This window comes from Electrona antarctica (genome assembly GCF_951216825.1).
Source record: "Electrona antarctica genome assembly, chromosome: 24".
Classification (NCBI taxonomy): Eukaryota; Metazoa; Chordata; class Actinopteri; order Myctophiformes; family Myctophidae; genus Electrona; species Electrona antarctica.
In genome coordinates, this window is record NC_136803.1 from 24,913,432 (window position 1) to 24,928,431 (window position 15,000).

At 45.4% G+C, this 15,000-nt stretch overlaps 1 protein-coding gene across 1 annotated transcript in view; it reads right to left on the minus strand.

The window, feature by feature from the left end:
• LOC306917595 (neuropilin-2-like) overlaps positions 1–15,000 on the minus strand; it is a 127,268-nt gene that overhangs the window by 31,840 nt on the left and 80,428 nt on the right. The window contains exons 11-12 of the mRNA XM_079495891.1: positions 5,904–5,984; positions 5,044–5,136 (exon numbers count right to left, since the gene is read on the minus strand). Coding sequence (XP_079352017.1) covers positions 5,044–5,136; positions 5,904–5,984 — 174 coding nt within the window. The remainder of the gene's footprint in view (positions 1–5,043; positions 5,137–5,903; positions 5,985–15,000) is intronic.

Sequence of the window (15,000 nt, forward strand, 5' to 3'; positions counted from 1 at the left end):
AGGTTCCCGCTAATGGGCTTTTTTGTGGGGGGGTGGCGGGCGGGGGAGGGGTGGGTGTGGGGGGGGGGGGGGATGTTGTACAATGCTTAAAAGCACCACTCTGAAGATGTACGAGACGAGATGCGGTGGTGGAACATGCTCTGATGTATTACTCATGTAACTTTCCTCTTCTGTCTCGCGTACTATTCCACAATCTCCCGAATGCTATACAGAATCTTAGAACTACACCGAGTAATGAAGCTGCCATTTCCCGTGCTCGCAAAGATATATTTTACATTTTTTTAATATCCGTTTCTGCTAAAGCAGCAAGCTATATATGTTTAGATTATTTCTATTTAGATTGGGATACATTTGCGGACTGTAAGACGAAACGGAAGTGGGGAGTCGAGGCTCCACTTCCTTATTGCTTTACTCATGATAAGAGCTTCCGTTGCTCCAGACGGTATGACAAATTTGCGAAAGGCAAAGTCTGGCCAATAAACGCCCCGATTTAAACCTCATTTCCTGCACAAGTGCTGATTTTTTTATGTATGTATTTACCATTGAGCTAATAGAGACTTGCCTGCTGTCAGATCCTGTCTAGGTAAGACATGACCTTTGACACGTTATCTAAATGTCTCAGTGTCCGAACTGACCGCCCTGGGACTGGGAGGTCGGGGTTTGATCCCCGGCCGGGGTCATACCAAAGACTCTGGGAAAATGGGACCCCAATGCCTCCCTGCTTGGCACTCATAGCATCAAGGGTTGGATTGGGTGGTAAAGTCCCCTGCGACATACTAGCGTCATGTCCAGGGGGTGTACTCGTATATCAAGCCGTATCACGCTATGAGCCCCTATGAGCGTTAAAGTAAAAGCTCAGCAAGGCTTACTTATCCCATTTTGGGGCGGGAACCCCTTTTGGCGTTAGCATTATGTTATGCTTTAGCTATTGAAAAATAGCAGATCTACAAGCTCATAGCGCGCCACCGAGTGGCGCGCTATCGAGCTTGTAGGTCTGCTATTTTTGAAAAATCGAAGAACGACTGACATAGAAACATAGCTTTTTCAGAAAACTGTCAGGATGTGGAAGACATTTTTAGAATCTGATCTCAGGTCAGAATGGGTTAAATGTCTCAATGGAAGAGCAGGGAGACAAAATACAACCTCCCCAATTATTGTATAAGTTATATATTGTATTATCATACTCCTCTATACCATACATATTGTATAAGTTATATATTGTTTTATCATACTCCTCTATACCATACATATTGTATAAGTTATATATTGTATTATCATACTCCTCTATACCATACATATTGTATAAGTTATATATTGTTTTATCATACTCCTCTATACCATACATATTGTATAAGTTATATTGTTTTATCATACTCCTCTATACCATACATATTGGACAACATAAAATTGTATTCATCAAAAGGTTACACTAGTGCCGCATTATTAACCCATTTTGACCTGAGATCAGATTCTAAAAATGTCTTCTACATCCTGACAGTTTTCTGAAAAAGCTGTTTCTATGTCAGTCGTTCTTCGATTTTTCAAAAATAGCAGATCTACAAGCTCGTAGCGCGCCACTCGGTGGCGCGCTACGAGCTTGTAGATCTGCTATTTTTCAATAGCTAAAGTATAACATAATGCTAACACCAAAAGGGGTTCCCGCCCAAAATGGGTTAAAGTAAAACAGAAATGCAACTGCTGTTACAAGTAAAATTCCTTGATTCAAATTTGTACTTTGAGATAATACATTAGATTAAAAATAGCCTACTAAATAGACAATTTGACGTAAAATGAAGAATATATACTAGGTTGAAGTGGGTATCATTTTTCTCGTCACATCACAGGTTTACAGGCATAGAGCAGTGGGTGAAATTAGTTTTTGTGCGAGCTCCAGCTCTTTGATGGACACGCTGAGCGGTACTATTAATTGGGGTTAGACGTCAGAAATATAGCCCCCAAAAAAATGGGGAATGAGAATGTGTTTCAGCGTCAGAGGGTACAGGAACAGGTATTTAACCCATTCTGGACTGAGGTCGATTAAAAAAAAGGCTTCTAAATCCTAACATTTTTCTGAAAAACCTATGTTTCTATGTCAGTGGTGCTCAACCTTTTTCATGTCAAGGACCCCCAGAATTATCTCTATTGGGCCACGGACCCCCATCTCAAAATATGTAGTTCCAGGGACCCCCCCAGAAGCCAATATTTGAATTAAAAATGTTTGCTCTGAAATATATATTCAAAGATTTGTGCCACATTTTCACGATTTTTCAAAAATAGCAGACCTACAAGCTCGTAGCGCGCCACTCGGTGGCGCGCTATGAGCTTGTAGATCTGCTATTTTTCAATAGCTAAAGTATAACATAAATAATGCTTAAAACACCAAAGGGGGTTCCCGCCCAAAATGGGTTAATAATTGAAGGATCATAATTATCCGTGGTCTGACTGTGCCTGGCAGTAGATTTTTTTTTTTTTTACATCACTGATCATACTTTTCCAAAAGCACAGTACATCTGTTTGATGTTCCAGGGGATCCAGTTCACTTCAGGACAGTTACTGTGTGAACATTAGCTTGCAGAGACTTGAAACGTGAGAGATGGCGTATCCCGCAGTGCTTGCCCTGCAAACGCTGGGAACGGGACCCGTTTTGGGGTCGGTTGCAGACCCATTTTTATCCCATTTAGGCCTGACATCGAAATAAAAAAAACGTTCGCTCTGAAAGAATATATATTCAAAGATTTGCGCCGCATTTTTACGATTTTTCAAAAATAGCAGACCTACAACCGAATGGCGCGCTATGAGCTTGTAAATCTGCTATTTTTCAATAGCTAAGGTATTGCTTAGTTAAAACACCAAAAGGGGTTCCCGTCCAGAATGGGTTATGGGTCGCGAGTATGTTTTATGTACTTTTTTTATTTTAAAATGTTGTTTTCTACATATTTTTCTATTATTTTAAAATTCTTTAAAAAATAAATAAAATATATATACACAAAAATAAAGAATCTAACATTATTTTAAAGAATTTCCATCAAACAAAGTAATTCAAATGTACTGAAATAGCAGATCTACAAAACCTACAAATTGACACGCTGAAACCTTATATATAGGTGTGCTATTTTCAATCGTTTGGGTCACAGGGAGGGCAGGAAGACGTCACATTTCTTTTGGGTCTTGAACTAAAAGGTTTGGAAACCTTTTATCCACCATAGTGATCTCCATGACGTGCTTATTTGTCTTGTGAAAGTTAAGTTATGGCATAATGGACTTTATGGAGTCGCTTGAATGGATTTCAAACAAAGCGTGAATTGGTTTGAAAAGTCTGGCCGAAAAACCGCCCCTCGAGAAAAGATTGATTAGGAAATGAAATTCATTAGCCTACTTTGACTCAATTATTCAGGTTAGAAGTGTAAAGTTTTAATGATTATGGAGAAAGTAGACAGACACAGTCTGAAAATAAAAGCTATTCATGGACATGGTGATTATACGATATACTATGAATTGATAATGGTCCTTTAAATGTCGCTCTCGATATATTCTCAGTTTTCAATGTAATAGAAAAAAATCACACCCCTGTGAACTGAGCGGTGCAGGCTGCTAAACACCAGCACTGGCTGGCTGTCGTTATAGTGCTCAGTGTGAATGGCCCTTTAGGCTAGCGTACAGTACAAACATACATAAAAAACGCCTGCCTGGCTCGTCACACGATTTGTCTGGCGTGTCGTGCCGACACACGGGACACCAAGGGGTTAACCCATTTTGACCTGAGGACGATTCCACAAATGTCTTCTAAATCTTGACAGTTTTCTGCAAAAAAATATGTTTCTATTGTCAGTCGTTCTCAAACATTTTCTTGTGAAGGACTCCCAAAAATATATGCCGATCCCCATCTGAAAATATGTTGTTCCAGGGACCCTCCCCCCCCCCCCCCCCCTAGTAGCAAAGATTTGAATTAAAAACGTTCGCTGTGAAAGAATATATTCAAACATTTGGGCCACATTTTCAAGATTTTTCAAAAATAGCAGACCTACAAGTTCATAGCACGGCACTCGGTGCCGCGCTATGAGCTTGTAGATCCGCTATTTTTCAATAGCTAAAGTATAACATAATGCTTAAAACAAACACCAACGGGGGTTCCCGCCCAAAATGGGTTAAGAGCCAGTAGCTCTTATTAAAGTTTAGTTGGGGAACGGGAGAGATTCCAGAGAGTGAGATGCCATTCCCTGCTCGGCCATTTTAATGCTCAGCCATTACTGCAGGCGCATACCCTCCCGATGAGGATCACCGAGATCTGCGCCCCTCTATCTTGAAGGAATAATGACTCACTTTTCCTTTCATACACCCTCGCGGTTCACAAGTGAAGCCGTATTCATAAAAGATACAGCAGATGTTTTTTATTCTGCTGCGACAGGGATTTATGCTTTTGGAGCCTTTACTATGGATATATATTTTCTCTCTTTTTTTTTTTTTTTAATGTTTTCTTTTGTGGCTTTCGCCTTTATTTTATATTTTTTATGGAGGGACAGACAGTAGGCTGACAGGAAATGGGGAGAGATGGGGGGGAAGACATGCAGTAAAGGCCGTCGGGATCGGGAGTCGAACCCGCGGCACACTGCCAGACTGGATTACCAGCCAAGGTGCCTGGACCACTGAGCCATGGCCCAGGCCTATTTTCTCTCTTCTTCTAGCGGTGTAAAAGGGACCAATAATATGCCGGCGTTACTTTATCCAACCAGCGTTTGAAATTCGTGTTTCAGCTTCACTGATCAATACATTGTGTTCTGGCTTGGATCAATGGAACTAACTGACTTTTTAATTTTACTTTATCATTTAAAAATCAATCATTTGATGGCCCACCAGTGGACTCACTTTGCCACTGGATTTGCCACTGAGTTTATGCATTGTGCAAACCCCTCTATACAGCCGCATAAAAATGGCAGCAGACGGTAAACCACATAAAGTAAAAAACAAGAGCGTGTAATGTCCACAGGGTGTGATGGAATTAAAGCAGATCTAAACGGTGACCGCGGTGGGGTGGGGGTCACTCACCGTGGTGGTGCAGGGACCACAGGAGAGGCGCGTTGGGGTCGTGGGTCCACCCACACAGGCCCTGCTCAAAGTCACACGCACCATGGGAGCCTGCTGCCCGGGGGACCGCCGGGGGGAGGGAGAGAGAGAGAGAGAGGAAATCACTGTCAGTCATTTCAGAGAACAGAAGAAATGTTCACCACCGTCTTGCTTTGAATGGAGATGTTACAGTTAACTCATGCGGTCATTGTTTTTACATAGAACATCGTCCACTTTAGCAGTGTGGTCAAGTAACTGCGTGCATAGTCAACCGATTTCAACAATTTCAAAGCACCTTTATGTGACTTCCGCTACATATTGTACTTTTGCACCACTGCATGTCAAACACATTTTTATTTGACAGCTTTAGTTAATATTACATGGCAGAGTAATTCTTCAAAAGTTCTTCAAAAAATTGCCAGCTATTTTCGAATAGCAAAAGTATCCAAAATAGCACTTCAGTTGTTAACGATCAATAATAAAAGCCAACTAGCGTGATATATATACGGTATATATACTTCTGAAATGGGAATTCTGCATAATGAGTACTTTTACTTTTGCTACTTTAACCCATTTTGGGCGGGAACCCCTTTTGGTGTTAGCATTATGTTATGCTTTAGCTATTGAAAAATAGCAGATCTACAAGCTCATAGCGCGCCACCGAGTGGCGCGCTACGAGCTTGTAGGTCTGCTATTTTTTTTAAATCGACTGACATAGAAACATAGCTTTTATAGAAAACTGTCAGGATGTAGAAGACATTTTTAGAATCTGATCTCAGGTCAAGTATGTTTTCAAGCTAATCCAGTTGTACTCCCAGTGAGCGTATAGACGTAGATCTCACCTGTCGTTGACACGGAGGCGGTGCTGGTTTCCATGCCGGCGGGCAGGGTGGGCGTGGCCGTGTCTGCCGGGGTGCTGGTTTCTATGGAAACAAGGAAAAAAACACAGGGCTCGGTCAACATGAGGTCAAAGTTCAAAGCCAATCAAGGCAGGCAGTGGCCAGAGGTCATCAGTCACATTGAAAAGACCATGAAGAGAGGCCCCTGAGGGGTCGTCAAATACCTTACATGTCGAGGACCACCATACGTGCGCATTCTCAGAGTCACAGACCCATAAGGGTCCATTTGTACTGTCAACGGTTACAGACCTGTAAGGGACCACTACAAAGTAACTAGTAGCTAAAGTTGTCAAGTCGCAATGTGCAATATTTGCCTCTGAGATCTATAGTGAAGTAGATCTGAAACCGAGCCGTAGCACATCATAGAGAAGTTTGGAGACAACTCTTGAAGCCGTCAGACGTGCTTCATGGCACGGCTCGTTTGGTCTAAAACTAGTGTGGCCGTAAAGAGTGTAATGTCATGGTCCCGCCCCCTCCTCCTGTCTCCGACCAATCGCATCCATCCCACCCACAGCGTGAGATCCTGGCAGAGAGAGCCAGGCAGAGATAGCCGCCAAGGGGGGCCCCTGTAGTCCCCGGGGGGGGGGGGGCCTCGACGTGTTGTGTCTGCATCTGTCTCGCTCGCACGCACGCACGCACGCACGCACGCACGCACGCACACACACACACACACACACACACACACACACACACACACACACACACACACACACACACACACACACACACACACACACACACACACACACACACACACACACACACACACACACACACACACACACACACACACACACACACACACACACAGTGGCTGATGGATAGACAGGACTAGTTCAACTCCCCTCGACCTTGGACAGAAAGATCACACTCCAGGCCTCTCACTAGCAGTCTCTCGCACACACACGCACGCACATGTACACACACACACATGCACACACACACGCGCGCCCCCCTGTGTGTTATTGAGTGGCTGCCTCCCCCTCAGTTCATAACTCATACATACGCCATCGGGAGGGGAGGAGGTTCTGCAGAAAGTGAGAGGTGATGACTTCTTCTGGCCTCCCCGACATGCATTCAAACACACATGGATCAGCCTCCACCACAAACAACACGCACACGCATCAATCCCGAGCGATACGCTCATTAAAAAACACACATGCGGGAAGACCCGCCCACGCACAGATGCACGCACACACGCACACGTGCACATTTGTATTACTGTAGTTGTGAGGACGTCAACCTTTTCGGGCGTCATTTTTAAGAATGCCATCGTTTCCCATTTTTTACCCTAAAAAGCCGAAAATACAAGCTCACAACGTGTCACAGGGCGACGTGTTGTGAGCTTGTAGATCGGATATTTTCGGTGCATGACAAAAAAAATGAATGAAAATCCCAACCCCCTGGACCTAACCTTTAAATGCCTAACGCTAACCTCAATATTGTCCTAATTGTAATCCTAAAAGGCCCAACAAACCGCACCGATGATTCGCCACGCAACTCCTTGCAAACGGTTGCGAGTAGTTGCATGTAACCATTATCCCCCAATGGCTGTAGTTGCAAGGAGTTGCATTGGTGTGACATGTCCTTAAAACTGTTTTGTTGCAAGGAGTTGTTGCATTGGTGTGGTTTTGGCCTTTTAACTCTAAAAATCATTTCCCCCACGCATTAACCCATTTAGGGCGGGAACCCCTTTTGGTGTTAGCATCATGTTATGCTTTAGCTATTGAAAAATAGCAGATCTACAAGCTCATAGGTCTACGAGCTTGTAGGTCTGCTATTTTTGAAAAATCGAAGAACGACTGGATGTAGAAAACTGTCAGGATGTAGAAGACATTTTTAGAATCTGATCTCAGGTCAAAATGGGTTTAACAACAAATTATCTTATGAGACATATCACAATGTCAATTTCTCAAATTCTGCAATCACAAGAATAGCAATTCCCGTCTGTACATGCACACGCACACACGTACAGACACACAGACACACAGACGCACACACACACACACACACACATGTTGAGCAGACACCGGTAGGAATGTGCAGAGGGTATAAAGCTCTGCGTTATGAGGAGCAGATGGGTGCTACACCATGCTGTGTTATGCAACGGTGTGTGTGTGTGTGTGTGTGTGTGTGTGTGTGTGTGTGTGTGTGTGTGTGTGTGTGTGTGTGTGTGTGTGTGTGTGCGTGCGTGCGTGCGTGCAGACGTTTCGGGTCACGCCGTCTTTTCAGCCATAACTCATCTCATGTCCAAACTGGGACCGTCCACAAGAGAATCACCCACGCCTCGCCTCGCCGCCCGCCCAACGGGGGGAAGACTTTCCTGTCGGCTATTCTCGTCCCGCAGATTCTTTTTAAAACACAGCTGTGAACGTTTTGACTCCTTCCTTCTCTATTTCACGTTACACCGGAAATATGCCACGACGACGTAAAAAATATAATGCCTGGTGATAAGATACGGGTCAAATGGTAAATAAATCATCGCTTTTGGAGGTCCAGGTTAGTGGGTTAGGCCTTGTGGGAACAGAACTACAGACAGCATACGTTTATACGAAAACAAGAGTTTTAACGTTTCAAGGTTCTATAATCTTTGCGGGTGAGTGAATGCATGGCCGATGCATTTCGGTGCCCGTGTCATTTTGAATAAAAACATTGCTGCGCACCAAGGTTGCGCCAAGGTTGTGAGTTTGAATCTGCCATGGTCCGTCCGGCTCTTTCGAGCGTCTATATACGAACACCATCCTGTCAGCAGGGATTGTTGGCCAGGAGGGGTGGGACGGACGCTCGGCGGGGGCTCCTCACTGGCAGGTGAGTCAGTATAGGATACAGGAGAGGTAGGACGGCCGCTCGGCGGGGGCTCCTCACTGACAAGTGAGTCAGTATAGGATACAGGAGAGGTAGGACGGCCGCTCGGCGGGGGCTCCTCACTGACAAGTGAGTCAGTATAGGATACAGGAGGGGTGGGACGGACGCTCGGCGGGGGCTCCTCGCTGGCAGGTGAGTCAGGATAGGATACAACAGCAGTGGCAACACAACACATAGAAATGTGTGTTGGGAGGAATTAACTGGCATAAAGACATTGGAGAGAAAAATGGGTACAAAAGCAAACAAAACGAAAAACACACTTGTGTGGAAGGGTCATTGTGAAAATATACCTGTGAAATAAACCTGTGAAATAGGCCAATAACTGTAAAAAGAAAGAAAGAAAGAAAGAAAGAAAGAAAGAAAATCAAAAACAAAGCAAAACACTATGACTTCAACGAGTTGAAATCTAGCGTCCCTATTTGAAGACATTTCACAAAAGAAATGCAAAATGCAACACTAGTCTGTAGCAATTTTTGTATTATAGGAACGTTTAGATCGAGACCGCATGACACACAGATAAGGCAGCTCTTTCCAAAAACAAATACCCGATCAAACAAATATATATATATCATGTTTAAGTGGTTGAGCTCCGAATATCAATCAGCACTCCATGTGCAGTCATTTGCAAAGAAACAATCTGTTTCGCTCAATGCGTCGTGCCTTTGATCAGGGCACAGTAATGGAAGACACTGCTGTGTTCTTACATACATCCCCCTAATCGTTCGGCCTGCTTCGTCTCAACTCAGGGCCTAACTCGAACAACCGACATTGTGTTTCTCTTTTCGCCGACGTCCCTCCCGGTGACATCATGGCCGAGCCGAGGCCTATAGCGCTCGCTGACACGCTCGCCAGCACGCAGACATCTGGAAGCAAACATCTGGAAGCGAGGCCCGGGCCGCGACTGGAACACATCATCGCCTGTCGAAGCGGCAGCGACCGCCGAAAACCTCGTAGTTCTGTCTTTCTACTTTTTCAAGTTTCTTTGTACCTATTTTGGCTTCTAAATCCTAACATTTTTCTGAAAAACCCATGTTTCTATGTCAGTGGTGCTCAACCTTTTTCATGTCAAGGACCCCCAGAATTATCTCTATTTGGGCCACGGACCCCCATCTCAAAATATGTAGTTCCAGGGACCCCCACAGAAGCCAATATTTTAGTTAAAAATGTTCGCTCTGAAATATATATTCAATGATTTGCGCCACATTTTCACGATTTAAAAAAAATAGCAGACCTACAAGCTCGTAGCGCGCCACTCAGTGGCGCGCTATGAGCTTGTCGGTGTATTCAATCAATCAATCAATCAATCAATCAATCAATCAATCAATCAATCAATCAATCAATCGTGTGTCGGTGGTGTTTCAGAAATATTGAACCAATGAAAAGCACTAACAAGTGCTTGCGACTATATAAGAATAACTAAATTGGATGCATTGGACCATAGGTTATCCCCCCGACCCCCCTTTGAAAAAGTAACGGTTTTAGACATACAAGGTTTCCACGCGACCTCAGCGCCCGGCCTATCCTTTAGTGGTGGTTTCAGGCCCGGGCGCGGCAGCCATCAGCGCTCTAACACCACGCAGACCGAAAAAGGCAGCGTTTTCTCAGCGCTCACTCAACACATGCTTTGTTGTTGCAAAAACAAACAATGAGCAGAGAAAACACCGAAACATGTTCCCGCATTGCGAGAAGTCATCCATCCATCCATCCATAGAACGTTTTTTTGTTTTCTCCAACCACTGAAACCCATCTATTCTTAGCGAAACAGACCGAGTTGCAACTGTACTTTCTGTTGTTACGCCAAATCTCTTTGCCATAAATAGCAGGTCTACGAGCTACAATTGACCCTTGTAGACTATTAGCAATGTAGGCATTTAGCAGACGTTTTTATCCAGAGTGACTTAAGACGATAAAGGTAAATCCAATCCAATCCAATCCACTTTATTTATATAGCACGGTTTACAACGCAAGGTTTACAAAGTGCTGTACAGAAAAATAAAACTAAATACCTAGCTAAATCACAGGAAAGCAACAGCAAGAACACATAGTAAAAACAACAAAAACGGAGACGGTGAAAAATACAAGACGCGGCAGCGTCGGCAGACAGTGAAACAAAACGTACACCATAGAAACTCTCGACCGGGGTTAACACATTTAGGACTGAGGCCGATTCTTCTAAATCCTAATCCCGCATTCCATAATGTGGGGGCTACGACAGAAAAGGCTCGGTCACCTCTGGTCTTCTTTGTGACCTTAAGATTGAACTGGACCGCAGACCGCAGTGACCTTGGGGGAAGTGTATACATCAATAAGTTCTGAGAGATACTGAGGTGCCAAACCATTCCGTTTTCAGACAGCTTCCCTGTGTTACGGTATAGCGCTGATCTGAGACCAGCTAGTTCTGGCGAATGTTCTGCCAAGAATAGGGGGTTCAAGTGTCTGAATGCTCAGACGACATTGAACGTCGAGTTCTTTAACTACTAAAACGCTCTTTTCTTTGAGAAACTATTAAGTCTACACCAAATCTCTTTGCCAATATTAGCCGGTCTGCATATAACAGGCATGCTGAGGGTTCTGATGGTTTAAAAACCGAGGCGACGAGAGTCACTCTGGCGTGACAGCGCCGCGGCGTGACGCTCGATTGATGTGCCGCGGGGGAGCGCTCGGCGTCCCCCGGAAACGAGCGAGCGGGCGGGCGGCCTCGTTGAGAGGTCTCAGCTGAGAGGTGGCAGACATGAAAGGAATAAGGGGGGTGGGGGGGGGGTCCCGGCCCACAGCTGGTGACGGCTCCTGACATTAGTGGAACGTTAATGTCACGTCCTTTATGTTCGTCATTAGCGCACCTAATGAGATTCTTTTACCACCGTGAGCAACACCGCGTGTTCGCACACACGCAAACACGCACGCGCACACACGCGCGCGCGCACGCACACACACACACACACGCACGCACGCACGCACGCATGCAAACGCACACGCACGCATCCTCACATGCACTCAGTGGGGGACTGGACAGTAACTATGCACGTTTACTTGAGTACTAGTTTTTCGAGTATTTGTTTTTCCTTTCAAGCTGATGACATTCACTCTGCTATTCCAACAGAAATACCGGCACCGTAAAGGTATTGCACTTTTGAATCCACCACATTTCCAGGAAGGGACTCTCTCGGGATAGAAACTATAGTGAAAATAGCCGATCTAAACCGAGGTTGTGGATTCGGGAGCATATTATACGAAAATGTGACTGGTCAATGCAGCAGTGCATTGACAAGGAAATGTACATCACGATTTGTACTTTTGAATACTCAAGTATTTAATTGAGTATATACTCTGTTCACTATTTAAGAATAGAGGATACTGCGTATGTCTTAAGTACACATCTTACACCATCTCCCCTATGCGCACGCACGCACGCACACACCCACGTAGTCAAGTGCACGGCTGCATTAAGATTCCAGGCAGCCTGTTAACAATATGCTTCCAAAGGTCATGTCCTGTCACTGTGTAAACGTTGACCTTTCCACCGTGTGACAGCAGAGGTGTCAGGGGCAATGTCACAGAGAGAGAGAGAGAGAGAGAGAGAGAGAGAGAGAGAGAGAGAGAGAGAGAGAGAGAGAGAGAGAGAGAGAGAGAGAGAGAGAGAGGGTTATAAAAGTGTTTTGAACACTTTCTCTCTCTCTCTAACCTTGCCCCAGGCCCAAATGCTGTAGCAGTCTTTTGGTGGTGTGATGTGCGTGCGTGCGTGCGTGTGTGTGTGTGTGTGTGTGTGTGCGTGCGCGTGCGTGCGCATGCGTGCGAGCAAAATGACAGAGCGAGAGAGCTCCGCGAGGAGGTCTGGCTCTATATCCTCTATATCATTATTCAACCTGGCTCAGGGGTAAGCCTCCTCACGCAGCTGCGCCTGTGGGCCTACGTGTGCCAGGAGAGGGAGAGGGCCTTGTCATGCAGGACAGCTCCCTCTGCAGGGGGGACTACATCACTGGCTTACATAATGCAGTGATGCATGACATGCATGGTAATGCACTAGTGGAACACACTCCATGCATATTGTCGCTAGCCTGATCGGGAGGAAAATGGTAAATGGTAAATGGTGCATTTATATAGCGCCTTTATCCAAGGCGCTTTACATATATTGTGCATTACATTCACCCATTCATACACCGATTGCGGCGGAAGCCATGCAAGGTACCAACCAGCACACCGGGAGCAATTTGGGGTTCAGTGTCTTGCCCAAGGACACTTCGACATGTAGACAGGAGGAGCCGGGATTCGAACCGCCGACCCATGGATCATTGGACGACCTGCTCTACCTCCTGAGCCACAGTCGCCCCGGAGGAAACATTGTATCTCCAAAACAGTTTTTAACCATTTTTGAATTACTGTGATAAGATAAAATAGAATAGTTAAAATAGCTATTTTTTCCATTAACTCTTAGCCTGCCGCCATTAATTAATCCCTCGATTGCGTATTGCCATGGTTTAATCACGCGTGACACTTACTTTGAAGAGCCAAATATCCGTATCGCATTTTACTATGAAACCATTCCGTGTGTGTTGACGAAGCTGTGTGCTCGTTCTCTCGGTCGGTGGTGGAAAAAGTGGACCGCGAGTATCACAGCGCCTGCTACAGGCCGTTGAAAACGCTTGTCTGGGACAAAGCGTCCTCTGCAATGTCGCTTCTGTGAGATAAAGCCGTCTGAAACCAGAGCCGGCAATGTAAGTGGATGCGCGCGCATTTTCAAAATGGCCGCGCCCATTGTGTCAGAAGCATAACAAAGCGAACGGACGGTAGATTTCGATACGATCGTATTAAAACATGCATTAATGAATACATCGCTGTTAAAACGGCTTTTCCGTTTGTGGCAGGCTACAAGATTCTACGTTTTAAAATTCCTATGTTCCTGGCGGGTAAACGATTAAGCTTAATGGCTGCGGTCAGCTTTCAGAAGTAAACAAACAAAAAAGAAATGTAAACCTATCCTATCTCTACAAATCTGTTTTTGCGATAAAACACAATGTTTACTTGTATTTCTCAAATTGTACGTAATACAACCATAAGCACACACACACACACGTACGCACACACGCACGCACGCACACACGCACGCACGCACGCACGCCACGTGCGCTTAGGGACAGGTCTCTTGTGTAAAACAGTCACATCTCTCTCCTAAAGAAACTGACTCAGCAATACGGACTGGATCAGGAAAAAAAAGAAAAAGAGATTCTTCAATTATGTAGAAAGCCTTTCTGTAAATCTCAACTTGGCAGCCTGCACACCCACTCACGCACGCACACACACGGACACACAAACGCACTCACACGCACGCCTATAAAAGAGCGTGATGAGAAAAACAAGTGGATTTTGTTTGAAATCTTGTCAGGTGGGTTAAGTGCTTAGGGGTTCGTGCACACACGCACGCACACGAACACACACACACGCACACGCAGTGATAGAAAGACAAGCCTTGTGCTATTTCCATCAGCACCATCGATCACGTGTGTGTATGTAATTGTGTGTGTGTGTGTGTGTGTGTGTGTGTGTGTGTGTGTGTGTGTGTGTGTGTGTGTGTGTGTGTGTGTGTGTGTGTGTGTGTTTGTTTGATCACGCACAAGAGTCGTACGGCGATTGGAACCTGACCCTCGGAGAAGCAGAGGGACATTAGTGATCGTTTTCTCTTTCTCTCTCTCTCACAGGAGAGGAGAGGAGAGGAGAGGAGAGGAGAGGAGAGGAGAGGAGAGGAGAGGAGAGGAGAGGAGAGGAGAGGAGAGGAGGAAGTAGGGGTGATTCCTGGCTGCTGAGGAAGTCCTAGATTTACGTTGCGGTGGGCAGCGAGCCCACATTCCCACCGTGAGTGTTGAAGCCTGCAAACATGTGTGACCCCCCCCTGTGACCCCCCCCCCCCACACACACACACACACACACACACACACACACACGGTTGTGCGACGGTATTTCGCACCACAATATGAACCAGGCTCGATGAGAGCTACCTGCTTCCATCCAACGCCTCCGCTCTGTTTTACACGCCGTGCATTGACGTGTGTGTGTGTGTGTGCGTGTGTGTGTGTGTGTGTGTGAGTGTGAGTGTGTGTGTGTGTGTGTGTGTGTGTGTGTGTGTGTGTGTGTGTGTGTGTGTGTGTGTGTGTGTGTGTGTGTGCTACAGTTAGTAGCATAA